The following is a 27,032-nucleotide window of genomic DNA, read 5'->3' as shown; positions in this document are numbered from 1 at the left end:
GCTCGCTCACCCCACTTTTCATGACCTGCCGGGCTGCATGCTCGGATAAGGGTCTGGTATGGATTTTGGGGGGACCCCCACAACTTTTTTTTTTTTTTTTAATTTTTTGTTTTCTTCACTATAGCTCAGAAATTCAGCTGTCACTTTCCCACCAGCTACAAGAAAGAAAGTTTTCTGTTCTAGCATTTTAAGGCCTCCAGAAATTGGATAGGCAGTCAGTACATCAGGACGGATCAATTTTCAAATATATAGTTTAAAAACTCTAGTTTGCAGACTCTACAACTTTCACACAGACTAAACAATATTCAATGATTCGTTTTTTTTTTCCCGGGAAGAAATGTAGCAGAATACATGTTGGCCTAAATTTTTGAAGAAAGATTATTTATTTGCAAACTTTTATAACTGAAACTAAGATTTTTTTTTTTAATTTCAGTCTTTTTTTCCTTTATAAAAAGTGAAAAACCCAGTGGTGATTAAATAACAGCTAAAGAAAGATCTATCTCACTAAAAAATCATATAAAATCATTTGGGTACAGTGTTGCATGACTGAGTAATTGTCATTCGAAGTGTGAGAATACTGAAAACTGAAAAATGGCTTGGGCAGGAAGGGAGTGAAACAGCCCGGTCTTGAATTGGTTAAGTATGATTTGAAGTAACATTTCAGTGGTGATTTCAGTGGTAAAAAGCCCATTTAGTTATTAATTCCAGAGTATATCACGATAACATTTGGAAAAGTCCAAGGGAGATGAATACTCATGTAAAGCCCTGTATACCTCATCCTTTTTAAATTATTATTATTATCTCTGTAAACTGCTTTTATTTATATATACTGAATTTCGCATTTGAATAATTGTGTACTAATTTGTACTGATTTCCAGGTCATATATGCCTTAAACACCAGGAATGATGAGCATGAATCAGGAGTACAAGCCATTAAAGAAGCTCATGAAGAAGAAATTCAACAGATTCTTGCTGAAACGCGGGACAAAATATTACAATATAAAAATAAAGTATCAGAAGAAACTGAATTGAAAAGGAAAATCCAAGCGCTGGAGGAGTCGCTGGAAGAACATAAAAAGATGAAGCACCAAGCACTTACTGAATTTGAAGTTTACAAACACAGAGTAGAAGATATGCAACTTTGCGCAGAGGCCCAGCATGTTCAGAGGGTTGTGACTATGTCACGGGAGGTGGAGGAGATTAGGAAGCGATTTGAAGAAAGGATAAGAAATTTCATGCAACTTCAAGTACAGTTTGAGAAAGACAAGCGTGCGGCCCTGGAGGAACTAAGGGCTAGTCATAGAATAGAAATGCAAGAGCTCATGAAAGTTCAGCACAACCAAAATGCTACTATAAATAAAGGACAGGAAACACTAGAGGAGATGCATCGGTTGCAAGTGGAAGATCTCAACAAAAAGTTGGAAGACCTAAGGCTAGAGCGGAAAAAATTAGTTGAGGATTATGAAGCAAAGCTAAGTAAAGCCCAGGCATTCTATGAACATGAATTAGAGGCGCTGAAAAGATCTCAGCTCTTTACAGCAGAGAGCCTACATGCTTGTAAACAGAAAGAAGCAGAGCTGAAGAGGGAATTTCAGAATCAAGAAGCCATTTTGCAAAAGAACCTTGGTATCCTTAAAACAGAATTTCAGGTTGTACAGGAGGAAGCTGTGAGCCTAAGAGAAAAGTGCCAAAAACTTCAAGCTTCTCTAAATTCAGCAGAAAGCAATGTTCAGGTAAGAAATAAAAAAACAATATTTACTCTTCCAAATGTATTGGTAGTTTAAATGTATATTTATTTAAACTGAACCTTAGCTGCTCTAAAATTGTTGTAAGGTAACAGCAGTGTTGAAGTGCCCGCAAGCACCTGTACTAGTCTTCAGACCAGTTCCTATGTCCCTAAGCCCAAATTGTACATTCAATTTTTCCCTTTAAGTAAATATTAAAGGTCACCTGTGGCTAGACTGTGGACATTTCTATATATACGTATTCTTAACAAGAAGTAATTAGTCTTTAACCACTTGCACTCCAGGCGATTTACCCCCCTTCCTGACCAGGCAATGTTGTACATAAATTAAATGTATGTCTTTTTTTTTCCCACAAATAGAGCTTTCTTTTGGTGGTATTTGATCACCTGTGCATTTTTATTTTTTTTGCGCTATAAACAAAAAAGACAGACAATTTTGAAAAAAAGACATTTTTGACTTTTTGCTATAAAACATCCAGTAATAAAAATTAAAAATAAAATTTCTTCATAAATTTAGGCCAAAATGTATTCTGCAACATGTCTTTGCTAACAAAAATCTCAATACATATAAATTAATTGGCTTACGTGAAAGTTATAGTGTCCTAAAATAGCGGGTATATACTGGATTTTTTTTTTTTTTTTACTAGTAATGGTGGTGATCAGTGACTCATTGCAGGACTGCAGCAGGCACTTTGACACTGGGGGGGAACTGACTAACTGCCACATCCACAGTGACACTAATACAGGGATCAGTGTTAATAAAAAGCACTGTCACTGTCCTAATGACACTGGGCAGGAAGGGATTGATATGTGGGGCGATCAAAGGGTTAACAGAGTGCTGTGTTGTGTTTTACATAGTGTGCTGTGTGTGTTTTACTATGTAGACAAGCTGCTTTGTATTGCTCTGCTGTGCAGAGCGGGACAAAGCAGCCTGTTCATGCTGACAGGGGAGAGATCTGTGTTGTTTACATGCAGACCTCCTTCCTGTCAGCTCCGCAGACAATCACCCAGTGATTGACATGCCGGTAGGAGTACGATTAGGGAGCCCTCACTGACACCTGTAGAAGCAGCCACTGTTGAGCAATTCTTTCTCAAAATTCAGACAAGATTGAGTGAAATTGTCAGATCTCAGCATTCCTTTGTAAAGCGTTGAGGATGAATAACTCCATAGTGTGTAGAGCAGGGTTTCTCAACCATGGAACCTTAGGTTTCCTCCAGAGGTTGCTTGAGCAATAATCAACTTCTGCTTCCCAGATAAGTAGCCACAGGCACCAAAGATCTTTTTTAGCTATCGGTAAGGAGGGATTCTTCCCAATGACCAATAATGGAAGCAGCATTCTTCTCACTGACCATCACACTAATGTACTGTGAGCTGTAAACATATTAATTATTGTCAGGGGTTCCCTGAAGCCAAAAAGTTATTTTAAGGGTTCCTCCATGTTAAAAAGGTTGAGAAAGGCTGACCTAGAGCTTCATAGGTTAGTGAACCCTAACTTATGGTTTAATGATAAAGTGTATCGAAGCCCAAAAGCAAAAATGTAATATACTGTATGTAGCTTACTGATAATGAGATGTCATGGCTGCATTAGTTTTCTGGTTTTAGTTTCTTTTTCTGGAGAGGGTAGTGTTAGATGGACTAGTAGCTTTATATGAACATTATATAAGTGCCTAACAAATTAAAGCCTGGCTCCTGCTAACACTGTTTTTTTTACCTTTAAGGGAACAGTTTTTTAACTAAACTTATTAAAGCCAGCAATTGTAAATACCCCTTATATTAAGGGTAACTTTTGTTTTGCTTTACAATAAAAAAGAGGTTTCACGTACCTGCAATGATAGTGCACAGAGCGGTCCCTTACCTCCTCTTCTGGAGTCCCCCACCTACACTGTCCACTCCTTCTTCTTACGAGTGCCCCCTCAGCAAGTTTTGTGCTGTAGGGTCATCCTTGCAGGTATGCGCCTGAGCCAGGCTGTATACGTCGATAGACACACACACTCAAGCTAGCCAGCTTAGGTCCTTGCTAAAGCATTCTGCACCCTCTGGGTTAGTGGAATCTTTCCTAACAGTCATGTCCCCCCCTTCCCATTTAGGGGCTAGGCAGGCACTTGGGGTTTGCCTTCCTTTAATTACATCTCCTACTTTTGTTGACCTTTGGTCTTTCATAGTCGCCCCCTTAGTATGTGGGAGTCTGGACTTGAGGCAATATGTGCAAGCTGTCTTTATTGATCTTCCTGATAAGCACCTTAGTCTCTTAGGGTCTGTGGGGTGGTTCCTTCTCCCCCATTGTGGGAAGACTCCTGTCTGAAGACTATCCTCCTGTCTGGGAACTGAGTCCAGGTCCCAGAGCAGTCAGTGTCTGCTTTTTCCGGGGTGAGTAGGTCCCTTGATCTGAACTATGTTGAACATTACCACAATGGTGCTGTGAGAAGGCTTAATTACTCTCCTTTGACACGCCAAGTAACCTGGTCCCTATGTTGGACAACATTGAGGAGGTTACTGTCAACCAGTTACCTTTAGAGGCACTGTTTTTGCCTTCTGGGCCTCTCCATTCGTATAGGGACCAAAATATGTGCACTTGGATGTGCTTTATCTTCTATAGGCAGGAAGACACCATCACTGAAGGGCTTTGTGTTTCATTGGATTGCCAGTAGACAGCTCATGCTGCAGCCCTACTGCAGGCACTTGCATGTGTCGGGTTCCTTGTGGGTTTGAATTATTGGGAGTTAGGTTCTCCTTCTATGACTGATTCACAGCTTCTATGGAAAGTTCTTCGAATTGCTGCTACCGTCATTTTTCAATTGATCAGTCTTAGCTCTCTGGCTACGGTTCCTCCCCCTCATTCCATGGCTGTGGTCACTCTGCTGAATCATTGCGAATTGTAGGACTTGTATTCTCATGTCATGTATCAGGTAAACAGGCCCTGCAGGGGGCTTTCTGTTACGTTCTTGTGCTACTGCGGCATGTTCTTGTTAACAAGTCAGTTTTTTTCTGTGTTGTTGCACCAGTATGTGGTGGTTGTCTCCTGTCTATTTTTGTTGGAGGTACTTCTGTTTTTTCCCACTTGTTTGTCTGTCTGCCTTAAGGTGGTTCCATTGAGCCAACTCCTTAGGTATTTGACTATACTCTTGGGGTATTATGCTAGAAAGTTCTGCAGCTTGATTATCACATGCAAGACAGGATGGGCAATCCTAGGCAATCCTAGACATCGAACCATAACAATTTTCAATCTCAAGGTACACTAAGAGAATTCTTTGTACTCTGGGATCCCCTGGTCAAATACATACAGTTGTGTTCAAAATAATAGCAGTGTGTTGAAAAAAGTGAATAAAGTTCAAAATCCTTCTAATAGCTTTTATTTCCATACACACAAATGCATTGGGAGCACTACACATTCTATTTCAAATCAAAACATGAAGAAAAATATATCAAATATATCAAATTTGTGTTGTTCCTCTAACAAATTTGAAGAAAAGTGAATATTAGACTGTTCAAAACAATAGCAGTGTTTGTATTCTTCTTTACAAACTCAAACATTCACTATATAAACTGAAAAATGTTTGAAGATTTTGCTTTCCTTTGAATCACTTAATTAATATTTAGTTGTATAAGCACTGTTTCTGAGAATTGCTGTACATCTGTGTTGCATGGAGTCAACCAACTTCTGGCACCTCTGAACAGGTATTCCAGCCCAGGATGATTGGACTACATTCCACAGTTCTTCTCTATTTCTTGGTTTTGCCTCAGAAACTGCATTTTTGATGTCACCCCATGTCAGGGATCCCCTCGATCCCCGCCGCGATGGTCCCGGCGCAGGCGCAGTATGTCGCCCTGTGCAGGGACGCGAGCTCTAGGTCCGGGCTGTACCTGTAAGTTGCTGACCCGGATTGTACCTGACCACTGCTGAATTCTCCTGCCCAGACCCTTGCTTTGCCTGACCTCTCTTCCGTATGTCCCCTATTGGATCTGACCTACTGTTGATGACCTGGCGTGTGACCCGACTATTCTCTGCCCGCTGCCTTGTACCGTACTGTCCTCCCCGTTACCGACCCGGCTTGCCTGACTCTGCACTTGCTCAGCCATCCATCCCTCTCAGCGGGGTCTCCAGACCTCCTCATATCAGGCTCTCTCCCGTGGGAGCCCCTGGCGAACACCCCTACCACTGATGGGTATCCTCAGTAAGCACGACCTGGTCCCGGGGTACTCCAAGTCCATCCCCACCATCAGGGGCCCTGGTGAACAAGTACTCTGGGACTTAGACTCCGTGCGCTGGGGACGCCTGATTAGTGGAGTGCTAGTGGTGTCGCCGGGCGGTCCCTTACAGTACCAGAAGGCCATGACTGAGCCTAGAGGAGGGCCCTCCCCGCTGGAAGAAATTTGCAGGCATCTATCTAACCTGACGCAGGCCGTAGCAGCCCTGCAGGATAAATGTATGCAGCTGGAAAACCGCTTCCAGACCTGCTCCCTATCTGACCCAGCCCCACAGGCCCCGGTTTCTGCACCCCCGGCTGCTCTTGAGCCAGCATCAGGGGCCTCCGCCCCGCTACCTATGGCGGAACCCCGGGTACCCTTACCGGAGCGTTTCCATGGGGACCGCACACGCTTCAGGTCATTCCGTGAGTCCTGTCTCCTATTTTTTGAACTTCAACCCCGTACCTTTTTGACTGAATCAGTGAAGGTGGGATTTATAATCTCACTGTTGCAGGGCGAACCCCAAGATTGGGCCCATCGGCTAAGGGGAAACAATGACCCACACCTAGGAACAGTCAAGGACTTCTTTGAGGCGATGACCATCCTATATGATGACCCGCAACGGGCTGCTTCTGCCGAAGCAATCTTATACACACTCCGACAGGGCCGTCGGGCGGCAGAGGAATACGCCTCAGAATTTAGGCGCTGGATGGGGGACACTCGCTGGAACGAGTTTGCCTTGCTGCACCAGTTCCGCATGGGGCTATCAGAACCCCTAAAGGATGAGCTGGCCCGGGTAGAGGCTCCCGAGTTATTAGAGGACCTAATTGCCCTGACAATAAAGATTGACCGACGACTGCGGGAATGCAGGTTTGAGAGGTCCGGCCAGGGTCGTGGAAACAACTGGGGTCCATTCCTAGGCCCCAGCCAACCACCCAGACCAAGTATCCAGAATCCACTTCCAGAAGATGTTCCAGAACCCATGCAACTAGGCCTGGCTCGGCCCAAATTATCGCCAGAAGAACACCAGCGGAGACGCTCTCAGAACCTCTGCCTCTACTGTGGGGAAGCCGGTCATATGGTACGATCCTGCCCTCAGAAAATGAGTAAGTGTACCTCTTTTTCTTCTTTGTCTATTGGCAATGTCAGTCCTTCCCAATACTTAGTTGTGCCCCTCTCCTTTCAGCTTCCCAAAAGGACCGTGGAAGTGACAGCCATAATTGATTCGGGGGCATGCAGTTGTTTTCTGGATTTAAACTTTGCTCGTCAGCAGAAAATTCCCCTCCAACCCAGAAAGAGGGGTTTTAACATATTTTTGGCCGATGGTTCCCAGATAAAATCAGGAGTAGTTAATCAGGAAACTCCCCCCATTGCCACTACCATTGCCAACCAACACCAGGAATTCCTCCGCCTGGATGCCATTGCGTCACCTCTTTTCCCAGTCATTTTGGGGCTCCCTTGGTTACGGGCCCATAACCCCCAAATTGACTGGGAAACCGGGTCAATCTTGTTCCCTTCCCCATACTGTCAGGAACACTGTCGCACTTCAGGCCCGGCAGGCCCCCAGGTCCTCCTATGCTCCGAGGGGGATTCTGATCTGAAACAGGTTATTCCCACAGCATATCATGAATTCCTGGACGTGTTCAGTAAACGGGGAGCAGATACCCTGCCCCCCCACCGCCCGTATGACTGTCCCATCGACCTGTTACCCGGCTCTGAGATCCCTTTTGGGCGAATTTTTCCCCTATCTGAACTTGAATTGGGGGCCCTGAAGGAATATATAGAGGACAGTCTCCAGAAGGGGTTCATCCGTCCCTCCACTTCACCAGCAGGGGCGGGGATCTTCTTCGTGGAAAAAAAAGACAAATCTCTGAGACCATGTATTGACTACCGGGAGCTGAACAGGGTCACGATTAAAAATCATTACCCATTACCATTGGTGCCAGAGTTATTTCAGAGCCTGAAGGCTGCGGTCATTTTTACTAAACTTGATCTAAGGGGGGCGTACAACCTAGTTTGCATAAGGGAGGGGGACGAGTGGAAAACTGCGTTCCGTACCCGGTTTGGGCACTTTGAATACCTGGTCATGCCATTTGGCCTGTGCAATGCACCAGCCACATTTCAGCATTTTGTAAACGATATTTTTAGGGATTACCTGGACATTTTTGTTATCGTTTACCTAGACGATATACTGATTTTCTCATCCTCCCTGAAGGATCACAGGATACATGTGGCAAGGGTGTTGGGGCGGTTATGTCAGCATGGGTTATTCGCCAAGGCAGATAAGTGTTGCTTTGAGCAACCTAGCATTACGTTCCTGGGGTTGATTATCTCCATCGCGGGGGTCGCAATGGACCCTCAGAAAGTCTCTGCAATTTTGGAGTGGCCGGTACCCGCGGACAAAAAAGGCGTCCAGCGGTTTATCGGTTTTCCAAATTTCTACCGGAAGTTCATTAAGAACTTCTCGGGTCTGGTCTCCCCCATAACTCAGTTGACCAAGCTTGGAACCCGGTTCAGATGGACGCCGGAGGCTCAGGAAGCCTTTGAGGCCTTGAAGAAGGTCTTTACCTCGGCACCCATTCTGGGCCACCCGGACGCTGCCCTGCCATACATCTTGGAAGTAGACGCATCAAAGAATGCGGTGGGGTCCATCCTGTCCCAGCGAAAGGGCACCAAAGAATTGCTCCATCCCGTAGCGTTCTTCTCAAGGAAACTTACCCCAGCCGAGAAGAATTACGATATCGGCGATCGGGAGTTGTTGGCCATCAAAACAGCACTCGAAGAATGGAGGTACCTGCTAGAAGATGCCTTGCACCCCATCTTGATCTTCACAGATCACAAAAATCTCGAGTACCTGAGGACCGCCAAACGCTTACGCCCACGGCAGGCAAGATGGGCATTGTTCTTCTCCAGGTTCATTTTTCACATCACGTATAGGCCCGGATCTAAAAATACGAAACCCGATGCACTATCTCGCATGTTTGAAGACTCCAAAGAAGATCCGGTACCTGATACGATTCTGTCTTCAGGAAATTTCTTGGCGCTCCAGACGGACCTTCGGTCCAAGCTATTGGAGGCATCCACGGCCGCGTCAGTCCCAGTTGGTGTGTCCCTCCAGAACAAGGGGGGACTCCTATGGAAGGATGGGTTGGTCATGGTCCCTGAAGAGGTCCGGACCCTTGTCCTGGGACATTGCCATGACCACCCGATGGCGGGACACTTTGGCCCAGCCAAGACCCTGGAGCTTCTCCAACGCTCTTTTTGGTGGCCAAGTATGGCCAAGGATTGTAAACTCTATGTAAGATCCTGTACCATCTGCCAGAAAAACAAGCCATCGAGGAACAAGGCTTGGGGACTGCTGTGTCCTTTGCCGATTCCTGAACGACCGTGGCAAAGGATCGCGATGGACTTTATAGTCGAGCTCCCACTGTCCCAAGAACACACCGCGATCTTCGTGGTCATCGATCGATTATCGAAAATGGCTCACTTTGTACCATTAAGGAAGACTCCGTCTGCGTCCGAGACTGCGCGAATATTCATCCAGGAAATCGTAAGATTACATGGAGTCCCGGAGGACATTGTCTCGGATCGTGGGGTCCAATTCACATCTAGATTTTGGAGGGCCCTGTGCAAAGCCCTGGATATCAAGTTATCCCTCTCCTCTGCTTTCCACCCTCAGACCAACGGACAGACCGAGAGGACCAACCAGACCCTAGAACAATACTTGCGTTGCTACACGTCCTTCCTTCAGGATAATTGGTTACCACTTTTACCTTTAGCGGAATTTGCATATAACAACGCAAGCCATTCAGCAACAGGGCAATCTCCGTTCTTCTCTAACTACGGATTTCACCCTGTCTTTCTTCCTGATTTGGTCTCTGAATGCCCAGTTCCGGCAACACAAGACGCATTAAACTTCTTCTCCTCGAACAACATAGTACTACAGGAAGCCATCGCTCGGGCCCAGGAGGACAACAAGAATGCATATAACAAGAAACGAAGGGGGAATCTGGTGCTGAAGCCTGGGGATAAGGTATGGTTGGCAACAACCAACTTAAGAATGCTTTGTCCCTCGAAGAAATTGGGACCTAAATTCGTGGGGCCTTTTTGTGTGAAGCGAATGATCAACGAGGTAACATATGAACTTATCCTTCCTGAAACATTCAAAATTCATCCTGTTTTCCACGTGTCCTTACTTAAACCTGTGATCCTGGATGCCTTCCCAGAACGAGAATCCAGACCTCTGGAGGCCATAACGGTGGAGGGACAAGAAGAATATGAGGTGGAAACGATCCTGAAGTGCCGAAGAAGGGGGGGCCAGACCCAATTTCTTATAAAATGGAAGGGCTATGGCCCCGAGGACAATTCTTGGGAACCAGCCCATAATGTCCATGCACCCAGACTTGTCCGGAGGTTTCTTCGTGACCACCCGTGGTGGAGAGATTGGGTGGGCATCCAGAGGTTGCCCGTAGGGGGGGGGCAATGTCAGGGATCCCCTCGATCCCCGCCGCGATGGTCCCGGTGCAGGCGCAGTATGCCGCCCTGTGCAGGGACGTGAGCTCTAGGTCCGGGCCGGCCGCAGCGCGCGAGTTCGCGCATGCACAGTAGGAGCCGCGGCCGCCCGCTGGGCACCAATGGCAGCGCAGGGCGCGATATTTAAACGGCCCTGAGCTGTCATTCGGTGCCTTCTGGTCTTGTCCTTGCCCTGCATCCTGTATCCTGAACCTGAACCTGTACCTGTAAGTTGCTGACCCGGATTGTACCTGACCACTGCTGAATTCTCCTGCCCAGACCCTTGCTTTGCCTGACCTCTCTTCCGTATGTCCCCTATTGGATCTGACCTACTGTTGATGACCTGGCGTGTGACCCGACTATTCTCTGCCCGCTGCCTTGTACCGTACTGTCCTCCCCGTTACCGACCCGGCTTTCCTGACTCTGCACTTGCTCAGCCATCCATCCATCCCTCTCAGCGGGGTCTCCAGACCTCCTCATATCAGGCTCTATCCCGTGGGAGCCCCTGGCGAACACCCCTACCACTGACGGGTATCCTCAGTAAGCACGACCTGGTCCCGGGGTACTCCAAGTCCATCCCCACCATCAGGGGCCCTGGTGAACAAGTACTCTGGGACTTAGACTCCGTGCGCTGGGGACGCCTGATTAGTGGAGTGCTAGTGGTGTCGCCGGGCGGTCCCTTACACCCCACAAGTTTTCTATTGGATTAAGATCCGGGGATTGGGCTGGCCACTCCATAACGTCAATCTTGGTCTGGAACCAAGATGTTGTACGTTTACTGGTGTGTTTGGGGTCGTTGTCTTGTTGGAACACCCATTTCAAGGGCATTTCCTCTTCAGCATAAGGCAGCATGACCTCTTCAAGTATTCTGATGTATTCAAACTGATCCATGATCCCTGGTATGCGATAAATAGGCCCAACACCGTAGTATGAGAAACATCTCCATATCATGATGCTTGCGCAACCATGCTTCACTGTCTTCACAGTGTACTGTGGCTTGAATTCAGTGTTTGGGGGTCGTCTGACAAACTGTCTCCAGCCACTAGACCCAAAAAGAACAATCTTACTTTCATCAGTCCACAAAATGTTGCGCCATTTCTCTTTAGGCCAGTCAATGTGCTCTTTGGCAGATTATAACCTCTTCAGCACATGTCTTTTTTTCAACAGTGGGACTTTGCGGGGGATTCTTGCAGATAGCTTGGCTTCACATAGGCGTCTTCTAATTGTAACAGTACTCACAGGTAACTTTAGACCTTCTTTGATCTTCCTGGAGCTGATTGTTGGCTGAGTCCTTGCCATATTGGCTGTTCTTCTATCCATTTGAATGGTAGTTTTTCGCTTTCTTCCACGTCTTTCAGGTTTTGGTTGCCATTTTAAAGCATTTGCGATCATTTTAGCTGAGCAGCCTATCATTTTCTGCACTTCTTTATATGTTTCCTCCTCTCCAATCAACTTTTTAATCAAGGTATGCTGTTCTTCTGAACAATGTCTGGAACTACCCATTTTCCTCAGAATTTCAAAGAGAAATGCACTGTAACCAGAATGTACAACATTTGCTGCCTTCCTTCCTCAAATAAGGGCAATAATTGCCACCTGTTTTTCAAAGAATGAATGACCTCACTAATAGAACTCCACACTGCTATTATTTTGAACATGCCCCTTTCAATTAGTGATTCAATTACACAGAATCAGCAGCATGCATGTCATGACTGTTGGGTCTGTTGGATTTCTATTACTCTACTACACCTGCTAGTAAATTATTTGCCATGTAGAAATATCATTTCTACCAAAAACAGTGATTGATCAGGTTAGTGATGTCTGACTGCTATTATTTTGAACACAACTGTATATCATCAAATGCAACACAACCAGTTGTGGGCTCAACCAGATAATGGTGGGTTTTGATAAAAAATTGTATCTAAATTAAATATAAATACATGACCAGGGCATCAAATATTAACACCTTTAATCAGGCAAAATAATACATACACACAATAAAAACATCTCCCTGGGCCACTAAGGTGCATGTAAAGATACCTCCTGATACTTCATATATTTTTTGACCATATAAATTAAAAAATTCACTGCTCAACATATACAAACTAGTATAGAGTCAATCAATATTAGGTTGAATGTTCCAATAGATGTTTATGCTGGAACGACTGGTGATAAATAGGTATTATCCGGAGAATAGTCACCACAGATGTATTGAATGGGAGAGACATTTTCTATATAGGATATATTATACTGTCCAAAAGAAAATGTTGTATTCCATTATACATGTAGATAGATCCACCTCCTTCTTGCACCACAACTATTTCTCAATGATCTCAATGGATGGTAGTGTCCACAATAAAGTTCCAGACATAAAGTAAATCCAAAGGGGGGGGGGAGATTATATGTACATATCTTCACCTCCCTCTCGTGTTCCTTATAGGGATGCGATCCAGAGGAGAAAAGGTTTCCAGTAATAATGATATGCTGCAAAATATCTTCACCTCCCTCTCATACCCATCTGGGAGTGCAGTCCAGGGCAGGATCCATTTGGTTAAATTCTTCACTTCCCTTATATACTTATTAGTGGGCACCAAATATTATCAAATAGCTGGGTATATCCTTCCATATCAGTCCTATTGAGATCAAAATATCCATAAAGGTACAAAGTCCATATAAGTCAGGCAAAAGCCATTAGATCTTGAAGAATCACTATGAGCACTGAAATTATATAGTCCATATGTCAATGTAACCATATACTTATCAGGATTATTGTAGCCATCGGTCGATCATCACCAAGGAGGACTCGAGATAATGCCATCCTGACAGGTTTCGCCAGTCCTTCTTGAAATCTTTCTTCCCCATTTCTTGGGGTCGGAAGATTAAGGCTTAGGCCCTTTGTCATCCTTAGACCAGTTGGTAAAATAATGAAGGTTAAACGAGCACTAGGTCAAAGGGGTAAGCAGCTAGCATAAAGGTAAAACCTCAAATCCTTCCAATAAATCAATATTCGCAAAATGCAGTGCTATACAAATGATGAGTAAATGAATAAATGTATCAACATATATGTATGATGTAATAGACATAAAGACATGCACTGTGGAGAGCTGTATCTGATGGTGAAGATAACGCCTAGATTTTGGCGTTTAAAGTGCAGAAGTGACACAAATATAATAAATAGATTCAAAGTCCAATAAACATCAGAAAGTGAATTCCGTGACTCCAGTGGCTGGAAAACGAATGTATATTGCACTAAACAGAAAGCGCAATAAATCGCGCATTTGAGTAAATCAAACTACTCCTGGTCATCTGGATCCTAAAAGGTAACTCAGAGCATCAAATGGCACACATCAGCACAACAGGTAATCAGCTGACTGTTACTCTCCAGGCTCCAGGAAAACACCCATCCAGTAGTTTGGGGACCAGTCATAGGTATTGGTTGGGAAAAATAGGAATCCACCTTAAGGGGCTTGTGACAAATGAGCCAGAGAAGAGATCTGTAATAGTGCAGTATTTTTATTTAAAGTACCTTTTCGGATCCAGATGACCAGGAGTGGTTTGATTTACTCAAATGTGCGATTTATTGCGCTTTCTGGTTAGTGAAATATACATTCGTTTTCCAGCCACTGGAGTCACGGAATTCACTTTCTGATGTTTATTGGACTTTGAATCTATTTATTATATTTGTGTCACTTCTGCACTTTAAATGTCAAAATCTAGACGTTATCTTCTCCATCAGATACAGCGCTCCACAGCGCATGTCTTTATGTCTACTCCATCATATATATATGTTGATACATTTATTCACTTAGACCAGTTGGACTTACCTTGTGGATCTGTTGTCCAATGTTTGCTTAGAGACTGTTATGAGGCTGGGAAACCTTTGAGCATTCTCTTTGTTGACCATTCTTGTTATTGGTGTGTTCTCTACTTTAGAATATTTATTTCAGGTACCTATATAGCGCCGTCAATTTACGCAGTGCTTTACATATATATTGTACATTCACATCAGAATAGGTATATTACTCCTCCTGTTGGTGTTTCTTGGCTCACAGCTTTTGCAGCGATTCTTGTACTGGTTTGAGCATCAGCTTGACACTGTGATATCCCCACTAGGATTTCAGTTCTTCTGGTTCAGATTCTGCCATTGGGCCTTCTGGCTACTTCAGATAGTCCTATCTGTAATTCTTCACTGGCCGTTGCCTACCTGTCCAACTGTTTCAGAAATCACAAATTTCTGTATCCATCAATGGATGATAAAGAAAAAAGAATTTTTGTATTTACCCTAAAATTATCTTGAAGTCTATTGATGGACACAGGTCCCACACCTCTGTGTTAATTGGCCTTATGTACTGCTTTCTCACAATCCTGAGGCATGATAGTTAGAGACGGGGTTATATGGGGGCTTCCCTTCAAGGTTTTTTTCTGTTTGCCAATGTGTAAACCTCTGTGCAGGCAGCAGCATATAACCCAACTGTTTCATGATTTCTGAATTCCTGTGTCCCTCAGTGGACTTAAAGAGAAAGATTTTGAGGTACGTTAAAAAATCTGTTTATTGTTGCATCAATAGAACATTGTAGCCTGTGTTTGATTTAATTTAATGTAAGCACCTAGCCTGTCTTATCTCATGTTGGGAGCGCTGGAGCATGTAAACACCAACATGATAGTGAAGCTATTAACATTGGAACAGCAGGAGGGCAGACATGAAATAATGTGAAGTAACACTAAGGAATAAGCTACTGTTTTCTACAGAAGTTAAAAACACAAGGCATTTTGTGAATAGCCTAGGAGAGTTCTGGACAAAAATACACTGAAGCTGCAGTCTTTGAAACCCACAGCTCTCATATCCAGAGTGGGTTGGGAGTACAGCAAGAGCTGTACTATCTCAAGAAAGAAATGTATTGATTTTGAAGTATTGTGAAGTGAATACAACTGAACAGGTGTTTACACATTATAACAAACCAAAATCTCTATGCCTTTGGGCATATCGGCCTCTTCCAGAAATCAGACCGATTTACTATATTTACATAATATTTGGAAGGAACACAGAGAAACAAGCTGAAATGGAAGTTAACTTTTAGAATTGTATTTGGTGGCAGGTCTGACAGATTTATGCAGCTGGAGCATGTTTATTTTTAGGTTTATTTGCTGAGTGATAAATGGTGTCACTGCCACTTTATGATAGAGTTTATGATAAGAGATGTAGGATTGCAGAGCTCTTCCATCATGATTTTATTGTCGTGTATATTTAATAAATTTTGCATGTTCCCTTAGGTCCTGCACAAACAGCTGGAAACTGTGAAGCAGGAGGAGATGTCCTTACTAAGCAAACACAAAGAGATGGAAAGCGAGTTAGCAGCTGCTCGGGAACGTCTACAGCAGCAGGCTACAGAACTTGTGCTAAAAGCCAGTAGGTGGTTTATATATATATATATATATATATATATATATATATATATATATATATATATATATATATGCTGGATATACTGTACATGATGGAAACTCAACAAAGAAAGTCTGCAAATTCCAGTTTACCTTTCATGCATTCATAAAGTAAAGCCACACAGAAAATCCACACAACGCTCTTAATTCTCCTAGATTGTAAGCTCGAAAGAGCAGTCCCTCGATCCCCTCATGTTTTGCATTGTATTGGTATTGTTCTGTCACATGTTCTGTCCCCCTTTGTAATGTACAGCGCTGAGCGAACTATTGGCGCTTTGTAAATACTGTATAATAATAATAATAATAATAATTAACACTAATGATCACACATGAAAGCCGTACAATTTTTTTTTCTACTATGTTTTCAATTATGATGTCATTGCCGCTGTGTGTGGTGCAAAATTATAGACTTGCCTAGCTTGCTTAATGCCAGTATGGGGGCATATACAGGCGAAACTCGAAATATTAGAATATCGTGCAAAAGTTCATTTATTTCAGTAATGCAACTTAAAAGGTAAAACTAATATATGAGATAGACTCATTACATGCAAAGCAAGATAGTTCAAGCCGTGATTTGTCATAAGTGTGATGATTATGGCTTACAGCTCATGAAAACCCCAAATCCACAATCTCAGAAAATTAGAATATTACATGCAATCAATAAAACAAGGATTGTACATAGAACAATATCAGACCTCTGAAAAGTATAAGCATGCATATGTACTCAGTACTTGGTTTGGGCCCCTTTTGCAGCAATTACTGCCTCAATGCGGCGTGGCATGGAAGCTATCAGCCTGTGGCACTGCTGAGCTGTTATGGAAGACCAGGATGCTTCAATGGCGGCCTTCAGCTCTTCTGCATTGTTCGGTCTCATGTCTCTCATCTTTCTCTTGGCAATGCCCCATAGATTCTCTATGGGGTTCAGGTCAGGTGAGTTTGCTGGCCAATCAAGCACAGTAATCTCACGGTCATTGAACCAGGTTTTGGTGGTTTTGGCAGTGTGGGCAGGTGCCAAGTCCTGCTGGAAAATGAAGTCAGCATCCCCATAAAGCTCATCTGTGGAAGGAAGAATGAAGTGCTCCAAAATCTCCTGGTAGACGGCTGCGTTGACCCTGGACGTAATGAAGCACAGTGGACCAACACCAGCAGATGACATGGCTCCCCAAATCAACACAGACTGTGGAAACTTCACAATGGACTTCAAGCATCTTGCAGTGTGTGCCTCTCCATTCTTCCTCCATACTCTGGGTCCTTGGTTTCCAAATGAGATGCAAAAGTTGCTCTCATAAGAAAAGAGGACTTTGGACCACTGAGCAACAGACCAGGTCTCTTTTTCTTTAGCCCAGGTAAGACGCTTCTGACGTTGTTTGTTGTTCAGGAGTGGCTTGACAAGAGGAATACGACATTTGAAGCCCATGTCCAGGATCCGTCTGTGTGTGGTGGCTCTTGATGCACTGACTCCAGCCTCAGTCCACTCCTTGTGAAAGTCCCCAACACTTTTGAATGGCCTTTTCCTGACAATCCTCTCCAGGCTGTGGTCATCCCTGCTGCTTGTGCACCTTTTTCTTCCACACTTTTCCCTTCCACATAACTTTCTATTAATGTGCTTTGATACAGCACTTTGGGAACATCCAACTTCTTTTGCAATTACCTTTTTAGGCTTTCCCTCCTTATGGAGGGTGTCAGTGATGGTTTTCTGCACAACTGTCAGGTCACCAGTCTTTCTCAGGATTGTGATTTCTACTGAACCAGACTGAGAGACCATTTAAAGGCTCAGGAACCCTTTGCAGATGTTATGGCTTAATTAGCTGATTAGAATGGGACACTTTGAGCCGAGAATATTGCACCTTTTCACAATATTCTAATTTTCTGAGATTGTGGATTTGGGGTTTTCATGAGCTGGAAGCCATAATCATCACAATTATGACAAATCACGGCTTTAACTATCTTGCTTTGCATGTAATGAGTCTATCTCATATAATAGTTTCACCTTTTATGTTGCAATACTGAAATAAATGAACTTTTGCACGATATTCTAATTTTTCGAGTTTCACCTGTAGACTGCATCATGGCAGAATGCCATCAACAGTGGTGCTGCAGGAGGAGGGCAGACTATAAATGCTGTGGGAAATACACCAGGGCATAAGGCAGCAAATTATATAATCCATCATTAGCTCACTGGGCACCTTTGGATTTTTAGTGGAAAATAAAAGATCATTTAACCCACAAAAGGTCCTATAAATAACCAGGCACTTATTTTACAACGTTTTTTTTTACAAAAGTGGGACTTAGAAATTACAGTGGATCATTAGTTCAATAGACAGCAGTGAGTAAAGGAGAAAGTAGATATAAATGCACCACTAAATGTTATGTTTATTACCAGAGTGTTTTGTCTATGTTGGTGCTATTATGTCAACCATTAAAGTAGGTTATTGGTTTTTCTCTCTATACTGTACTGTACACTCACTGGCCACTTTATTAGGTACACCTGCTAAATTGCTTGGTAACACAAACTGCTAATTAGCCAATCACATGGCAGCAACTCAGTGCATTTAGGCATCTAGATGTGGTGAAGATGACTTGCTAAAGTTCAAACTCAGCATTAGAATGAAGAAGAAAGACGAAAGGGGATTTAAAGTGATACTAAAGCTTGCTTTTTTATATAAAATAACAAACATGTCATACATACCTGCTCTGTGCAGTAGTTTTGCACACAGCTGTCCCGATCCTCTTCTTTTCGGGTCCCCTGACGGCGCTCCTGACTCCTCCCCCTGAGCAGTGCCTCCAGAGAAAACTGCTTGCTCTGGGGGTACCGCTACGTGCTCATTCCTGAGCCACTGCTCTATGTGCCCATAAGACACATACAGCCACGGCTCGGCCCCGCTCTCTCTGGCTGTGATTTACAGTCAATTGCTGTGATTTACAGCAATTACTACCCCAGTCACTGAAGATGGAGAGTCCTCATACAGCTGAGGCTATTGTAAACATCACTGGATTGGAGGGGGCTCAGATAAGGATTGGGGGCTGAGGGGGGTGCTGCACACAGAAGGTTTTTTACCTTCATGCATCAAATACGTGAAGGTAAAAAACCTTGAGCCTTTAGAACCACTTTAAGGGAACGTGGCATGGTAGTTGGTGCCAGATGGACTGGTATTTCAAAACTGCTGATCTGCTTGGATTTTCACGCACAGCCATCTCTAAGGTGTACAGAGAATGGTCTGTAAAAGAGAAAATATCCAGTGAGCGGCAGTTGTGTGGATGAAAATACTTTGTTGATATCAAGGCCAGAGGAGAATGGGCCTTTGATTTCAGTTGCAACATTCGGATGGTAGGGTCAGAATTTGGCGTAAACAACAAGAAGGCAGGGATCCATCTTGCCTTGTAATAGTTCAGGCTTGTGATGGAGGTGTAATGATGTTGGGGATATTTTCTTGGCACTAGCAAGGTATACCTAATAAAGTGGCCGGTGAGTGTATATGTGTGCAAAGCCCTATCATAAATATAAAATTAAAGTAGTTCAACCCCAACAAATATTTTTTGTATTTATTAGAGTTGGTTAGGGTAGGATACTAATTTTTTCCCAATTTACCTACTATTTCCCAGTTAATCTGCTTCATGTCCTGTGGTACCAGGAATAACTACCCACAGGTTCTTTATTTTTTATTGATGTCAATTACATCTACTTCCAAGTGGCACCAGTAACCATAGCAGAAAATTGGAGAAAATGTTCCCAATGGGGACACAGACAGCACAAAAACATGACAAAAGCTCTAAATGCTTCCCACCTGTTCCAAAATTGAAATTAAAAAGTGTTGTGTAGACTCCTATTTCAAATTCAACAATGGCAGCTTCCATATTGCTTTATTGGCGGGTTTCCTTTAAGCCTAAATTTATCATGATTATCAACGAATTCTAATTAAACTGTGAGATTTGCCTCAAAAATATAAAACTGTAGATTCGTTCACAGTGTGCAATGATTTTAAAATGTTAAGATGAAATTTTGTTTTACAAAAGTGGCCTGTGAGACCTGTGAGATCCAGGACAGTTGGGAGCCTGAGTTTGTGCCAGATGTGGCTAAGTTAGCGATCTGCCTGACTGGAAAATAAAGCAAGTAACTGGATGTCTATGGTTTATACACTACACACAGCCAGTTACAATTTGATGTTTAGCTTCTCCAGTCCACTCTGTCTAACGTTTGCAGTTTACATTCCATTCAAATCCAATATGTCCTATCCAGCAGAAATTCCGTATTTCCCATCCTTTTGTATTATGTTTTAATTTGTAACATTTGCTATAAGTACAGCCATGTGGCATTTTTTTTTCTTAATAATGGGGGGCATGCAGTGATTGTGCCTAAAGGATTTTCTATTTTCTAGGTCATATTGGAATGCTTCAAGCCACACAGATGACACAAGAAGCCACAATACAGGACTTGGAGTCAGAAAAGGCAAGGATAAAGGAGAAAGTAGCCAGACTTGAAGAAGAGCGGATTCTGCTACAAACCAAAAATCAAAATCTAGATGAACGGCAAAGGCAACAGATCCTTGCACTGGAGAAAGTAAGACATGCCTTTTATCAATTCTGTTAGACAACAGACCGTGTTAGTTACAGCTGTCCACCATGTAATTGCTAAACAAGAGACATCTTTGTTAAATCTTTCCACCGCGTTACATCTTACACAGATCTTTTTCATTACAGTGTCAAAGCTGTGAAATGTTATGTAATAAGTTCCTCTAATGATCAGAACATTATTCTAAATATTTGGCACTGCTGAGTCTATACTGTTTACGGTACCTTGAAAACATAGATTTATAGATTTCTTTCTTTTACAGTCAGCATATTCAACATCACTAATACAATGAGCCATTCATGTCAGATTCTGTCCCAGCAGTACTTCCATCTATTGTCTCCACATTAAGCACACACTCATGCTGTCAGGAATCTACCTGTGTGGGTTCCTTGTCTGGACAGTCCGTGGTGGATTGCTACCATAGTGATCTGCAGTTGACTGTGCGATGCTTCGCTAGTAGTTGGGTCTGCTCACTATGTTCCCCTGTTAAGGCTTCTGTTTGCTGCTGTAGTTCCTGTTGTTTTCCACCAACTGTTTCATTTGTCCCCATTGGGTCCTGGTTTCCGCTTGTTTTTGCTTTTCTTTTTGCTTCTTTTCCTAATGTTTTTCAGCATTTTTGTGTGTCCTGGGCTAGCATAATATCTTGTTTTATATGTCAGAGCGAACGCTGTACATGCAAGGGTGTGATCAGATGCATTCATTGTGATTGGTCCATACTCTTTTAAAGGACACCAGAGTTCATAGTCCTGTTACCTGCAGTAGCTAGGGTGTGTGTCCATGTCAACCTGTTTCCTATAATCCTGCTGTTGTTTCCTGTTGCTCTGATTATCCTGTTTTTACCGTGTCAGTGCCAAGCTCCTGTTTCTGTATTCTTAACTTTGTTTCCTAGATTGTTGGACTTCTGGTTACTGTATATTTTTAGTCTGCCTAAACCCTTTTAGCTTCACAAGCTTGATATAATCAATGACTGAAAAAAGTGTAGTGGTGTCCAAAAAAATATTTAGTGCGTGTATACGTATATACCAATAAAAACTGTGTACAATCCTCACTCCTTTGTGGATAAAATTTCATATGTAAAAGTCCAAATACTGTACATACTGTACTATAAATACCTGTGTTCCTTATTGCATAAAGTGAAAGCATATCCCAAGTGCAGCAATATATCAAATCAGACAATTCCCCAAAAATACAGTTAAAAAAATTAAAGAATAGTAAAGTGGAAAAAAGCACAATTGAAGTCCCTCAGTCCAAATGATTACCAAAGTAATTATCCACCCAGTGATAATCTTCATAGAATTTTGATATGCCACAAGCAGATTTTCCCTTCTTCCACCACGTGCCAGAGGAGGTCTTGGTTAAATTCTTAAATTCTTATGCAACCGTGTCCAGTGGATGGTGGGCCACTAATGCCACAAAGACAATTAAACATCTTTCCTCTGAATAGATTATGCATGCAACAAACAAAAATGCAACAAATATTGCTCTCTGTTGTAGTTTTTATTTAACACCACAGTGCTAAAAATGCACACTTACAGTGCAATACATCAATAAGCAGCAATTAACTACATCTATCCATCCTTCCATAGTATATAATACTCACCTAGCCAGTAATGGAGAACAAGTTGTTCCTCTCTGCAGAGATTATTGGACAGAAGGTAACGGTCAAGCATGATGACGTCAACAAGCTCCGTCCCTTTATGCATCCTGTTTTCAAGAACGTTTGTCTGAGTGACTGATTGCGTAGATTAAGTGTGTGAATCACTTGCCAAGTGCTGGAGAGCCGTCCATGTAGTTCTGTTTAGTGTGACTGCACATACAGTTATTTTGTTGTTAGCTTCATAGGCCTAAAATCGCTAAGCATTCTACCTGTTGGACTTCCTGGATCTGACCATCTTCTTGACCTAATCTAACGAGTATTCTACCTTCCCTGACTTCGGCGGTGTAAAAGGCTATGTCCCTGTTTCAGTCTCTTGTTTTGCTGCTCAGGTTTGATTACCCCTGGCAAGAACTTTGGTAACTAACTATATCTTATCCTTGCTGGGGAATGGCCTCCTGTTAAGACCATTCTTGGGGGTACCCAAGTACCAGTACATGTATGTAATGTGTGTTCAAAAAGGTAGCTGGAGCAGCATCTATTCTCAACAAAAATATGATTCTTGCTCACTCTTAACAGACAGACTGGGGCCGTGGGTAAAAGTAGTGACTAGACCAGGGGTGGGCAAACTTTTTGACTTGAGGGCCGCAATGGGTTCATATATTGGACCCGGGGGCCGGACCAAGAGTAGATGAATGATGTGTATGTGTCATCCATAGTAAGTATAGTAATATTCCCCCATAGTAAGCATAGTAATTCATCCCCCATAGTAATTCATCCCCCATATAGTAATTCATCCCCCATATAGTAATTCATCCCCCATAGTAATTCATCCCCCATATAGTAATTCATCCCCCCTATAGTAATTCATTCCCCATATTAAGTCCCCAAGTCCCCCGTGTCAATTCACTTACCTTTGCTCCGCGCGTTCCTCTCGCCGTGTTCCCGCGCCGTTCCAGTGTAGCATGAAAATCTGTCTCCTATGAGGATCTGTCCCCCTCGACGTATCTGCGCATGTGCCAGTTTCAGGCATTAGCAGTCGATCGGCGATCTCCGGCACATGCGCAGATACGTCGAGGGGGACAGATCCTCATAGGAGACAGATTTTCATGCTACACCGGTCTTCAGGGCGGACTGTGAGAGGAGCCTAGCGGGAGCCTAGCTCCGCGGGCCGGATTAAAAGGTCCGCCGGGCCGTAGTTTGCCCATTGCTGGACTAGACCCAAAAGAGTATGCAAAGTGTATGTTTTGGTTTACTACAATTTTATGCTAGACCGTAAAAAAAACATATTTAGAAGTACCATTTAATCTGCCAGTGAATGATGGAATGATGCACATAATGTTTTATTTATTTATTTATTATTATACAGGATTAAGAGTTTGCTCAGCGCTTTACAATATATTACAGGTACTGTATATAGAGCTGCCAATTTACGCTGTGCTTTACATATTTATTATACATTCACAGGATCTTACAATCAAAGGTCTCTAACTCACATTCATATATACTAGGGCCAATTTAGACAAGAGACAAATAATCTACCAACATGTCTTTGGAGTGTGGGAGGAAATCCATGCACACACAGGGAAAACATGCACAGGAATAGCAGGCACAGGGAGAAAATGCAAACTAATGTTGCTATCCACCTACCTCTGCTGTGATATTTGTGTGTGGTTTTACATATACATGATACATATAAAAAAAACAAGATTTCAAAAGATAAGGTTTTCTATGAGCTGAATATAAAAGCTGTTGTTCTGTGAAAATGACATGGACTCGACTTAATAAAATGCCAGGTCATCATCAGATCTCTATCCTCATTATTTATTTAGTTCACTTTGACACATCTCCCAGTGCTGTCAGGTTTGCAATGACAATGCCAGCCAGTTCCTTTCACAACAAATCATTATTATTCTGCTACCTTTTTTATGGCTACAACAGAGCTCCTAATACTGTCACTTGGCAATGATAACAACTGTTAGACAATAGCAGGAAAAAAGTATTTTCCCTAAGGTGAGAATGTAATGGTGAGGAATTAATGGAAAGTAGTGGAAGGATTTTCTCTTACATTTTCAAAGTAAAGGATTCAGTCAGTTATTGCAGAAAATACTAATTTAACCAGGGGTGTACCTACAGGGGTCGCAAATGCAACCTGGCCCCATGCTGCAGGGGGCCTGTGCAGCACCCCAGTACTTCTGGATAGGAGGAGTAGAAGGGGCGGCTGCATATAGAGGAACCTATCTCTACATGTTCCTCCTGCAGCCACTGAATACCTGCATGAAGGAGAGGAGAAGTGGGCATTCAGCAGCTGCAGGAGGAACATGGAGGGATCAGTTCCTCTGCATGCAGCCGCCCCTTCCACTCCTCCTATCCAGCATTTTTCTGGTGCTCCCGTGTGCTCTCCACCCCTGTGCTCTCTCCTGCCCCCTCTTCCCTTGCAGCTCTACTCCTCAGGGGAGGGGGATCTGTCAGGATGGAGAGCGAGGAAGGGGCTGGCAAATGTATCTTTTGTTATTCCAAATGGAGAGTCAATGTTCGGTACCGATCACTGACTCTATCCATTCAACTGGTTTACTATGTTTCACTTTGTGAATAAACAGGAGCCTCTATAGAGATCAATTCCTGTCCATTCATTCAGTGCAGCTGAGGCTGCAGAGAAAGAGATTGAGGACTGTGTCTTCAATGTAATTTCTCTGTCTTAAAAAAATTGTAAAACATAATGAAAAAAAAATATAAAAAACAAAAGTAAATTAAAAAAATGGTAAAACAATAGCAAAAATAAAAAACCTACTGACGCCAGCGACGAAACTACCAGGGTTACTAAGGTCACACTTGCGTTTGGCCTTTACGTTCCACCACCGGACTCGGAGGGAAGGGACTTGTCCAAGGGTCAGGGGGGCCCTTCATGGTTTCTTGGTTTCTTGCACCGAGACCATGAGGGTTCTAGTTACACTACTGAATTAAACAAATAACACAGTTAGGCCTCATGCACAATGGACGTTTTTACGGCGGCTGTTATTGGCTTTTGGCGTTTTTTTCTACAGCCAGTAAACTCCCCAGCATGTTATCCTATGTGTCCATGCACACATAGGCTTTAATCAGTGTTTTTTGGCAGGAACGAAACCCCCCTTGAACTAGTGTTTTTTAGCTGGAAAAACACTCTAATGTTGGTAAATGCGGTAAAACTCCGCAAAACGCTGCAAACCAGCATTTTTGAGCTGTTTTTTAGCCAAAAGCGCTAAAAACCGCTAACGCGGAGAAATGCAGTTAAACGCGGCTAAATGCTAATTTAAAAATGCTAAAAATGCTGAAAAACTCACTTTTTTATTGCGACTTACACAGCTAGCGCTATCGGCGTATTTAAGATGCCCAGTTTGTATGAGGACTAAGGCAGCAAATGCTTGTTGTGGCAGATAAACTAATACTAATGAAGCATGGTTTGGCCAAAAAAAAATTACTTTTAACCCTTTTGCTGCCAGAAATATTTTTGTATTTTTTGCACACATATTTAAAAAATACTTTTAAGTCTGAAGATTACACAAAACCCCAAAACATTATGTATTTTATGAAAGCAGACACCCTATAAAATAAAGTAGTGGTAGTTCCAATTTTGTATGTCACACGATATTACCGCAAAGGTCCAGGAAACCCAAAATTTCAGTAAAAAACACACTAAAGGGGAATTTTAGGGTAAACAAACACAATAAATTACCCACATTTTTGGTAAAATATAAAATACAAGGTTGCGCCAAGTAAATAGATACCCAACATGCCAAACCTTAAATTGTGTGCGCCTATAAAATAGCGACACTTGAGATCCCCTGTAGGTCATCAGTTTAGCATTATGGAGGAGGTCTTTTATTGCTCTCACTCTGGTGTGCGCGGCGATATGTGACATGTATATCGCAGGCAACATTTTCACATGTAGGTGCCCTGACGAGTGTTTACGTTCGTACGTGCGTATAAGTGGGGGTGGCCTCAACATTTTTTGGGGGGGATGTTATGTTCTTGGGTGTAACTTTATTTTTTTTAAATAAAATTAAAAAAATGTTTTTACTTAACTTTTCCTAACATAGGGGGATACAAAATCCTGTAATCATTTTTAAATAACCGATTCTCTTTATTGAGACCTCCTCTGGGCTTCACTGGATGTATGCAGACCCCATTGCAATACACTGCTTCTCAGCTGTGCTAGCTGAGAAAGTGACAGGGTGACCTGGAAGTGATGCCACACATGTCGCCTTCTGGGTCACAGAAAGAAGGGGAGGAGAGGGGACCCCTCCCCGTCTGCTCTCCTCTCCACCCGCTGGCACCTGCTATGACCCTCCCCGGGCCTGCAAATGGACAAGCAGGGCCCGTATACATGACTTAAGCGTGCGCAGGGGGGGCACCAGTACCAGGGGCTGTGGCAGCAATCGGGCAGTTGCAGAAGGCAGGAGTCTGCCTGCCAATTTTATACACAATCCTGGTGACTACAGCCACCGGATTGTGTATAAATCCCAATGTACGGACCTGACGGTTAATACAAATCTAAAGACAGGGTCTATTGTACAGAAAATGTGATGCTTTTCAACTATCAATAATTGTATTGTGGGCCACTAACTGGCAGCAAGAGAAAGCATATAAAGAAGTAGCCTCACTTTTCTGTGCCTATACCTATGTAATTGTCACGTACCTGATTGGAGACTGAAATGATGAGGTCGGCCTCACTTGTGATACTTGTGAACAAGTATCAAGCAGGAGAGTAATCAACAGTCAGGTCAGGAACAAGCCAGATCAGCAACAAGGAAATCACACAGGAACGAGCAGTCAATGGGGAACAGCTGAAGACCAGTCAGCACTCAGCACAAGCAGAGGCACCTTTTAAATAGTCCGTCTGGTGCCAGTCTTCACAGTGCGTGTGCATGTGCGCAATTGTGCATTTCTGTGCGCATGCGCACTTCTATTTGTCAATCATCTCTCCGGGATTCCCTTACAGTAATCAATG

At 43.1% G+C, this 27,032-nt stretch overlaps 1 protein-coding gene across 6 annotated transcripts in view; it reads left to right on the top strand.

Annotated features, from left to right (window-relative positions):
• FAM184A (family with sequence similarity 184 member A) overlaps positions 1–27,032 on the top strand; it is a 327,003-nt gene that overhangs the window by 129,726 nt on the left and 170,245 nt on the right. For all 6 annotated transcript variants that reach the window (XM_089652182.1, XM_089652183.1, XM_089652184.1 and 3 more), the window contains 3 exons: positions 879–1,733; positions 15,711–15,846; positions 20,258–20,439. In XM_089652182.1, the coding sequence (XP_089508308.1) occupies positions 879–1,733; positions 15,711–15,846; positions 20,258–20,439 (1,173 nt within the window). The remainder of the gene's footprint in view (positions 1–878; positions 1,734–15,710; positions 15,847–20,257; positions 20,440–27,032) is intronic.

The sequence above is a fragment of the Staurois parvus genome, unplaced genomic scaffold (assembly GCF_062004578.1).
Source record: "Staurois parvus isolate SC_StPar_1 unplaced genomic scaffold, SC_StPar_1.0 ptg000672l, whole genome shotgun sequence".
Lineage (NCBI taxonomy): Eukaryota > Metazoa > Chordata > Amphibia > Anura > Ranidae > Staurois > Staurois parvus.
This window is presented reverse-complemented; position numbering and strand designations above follow the sequence as displayed.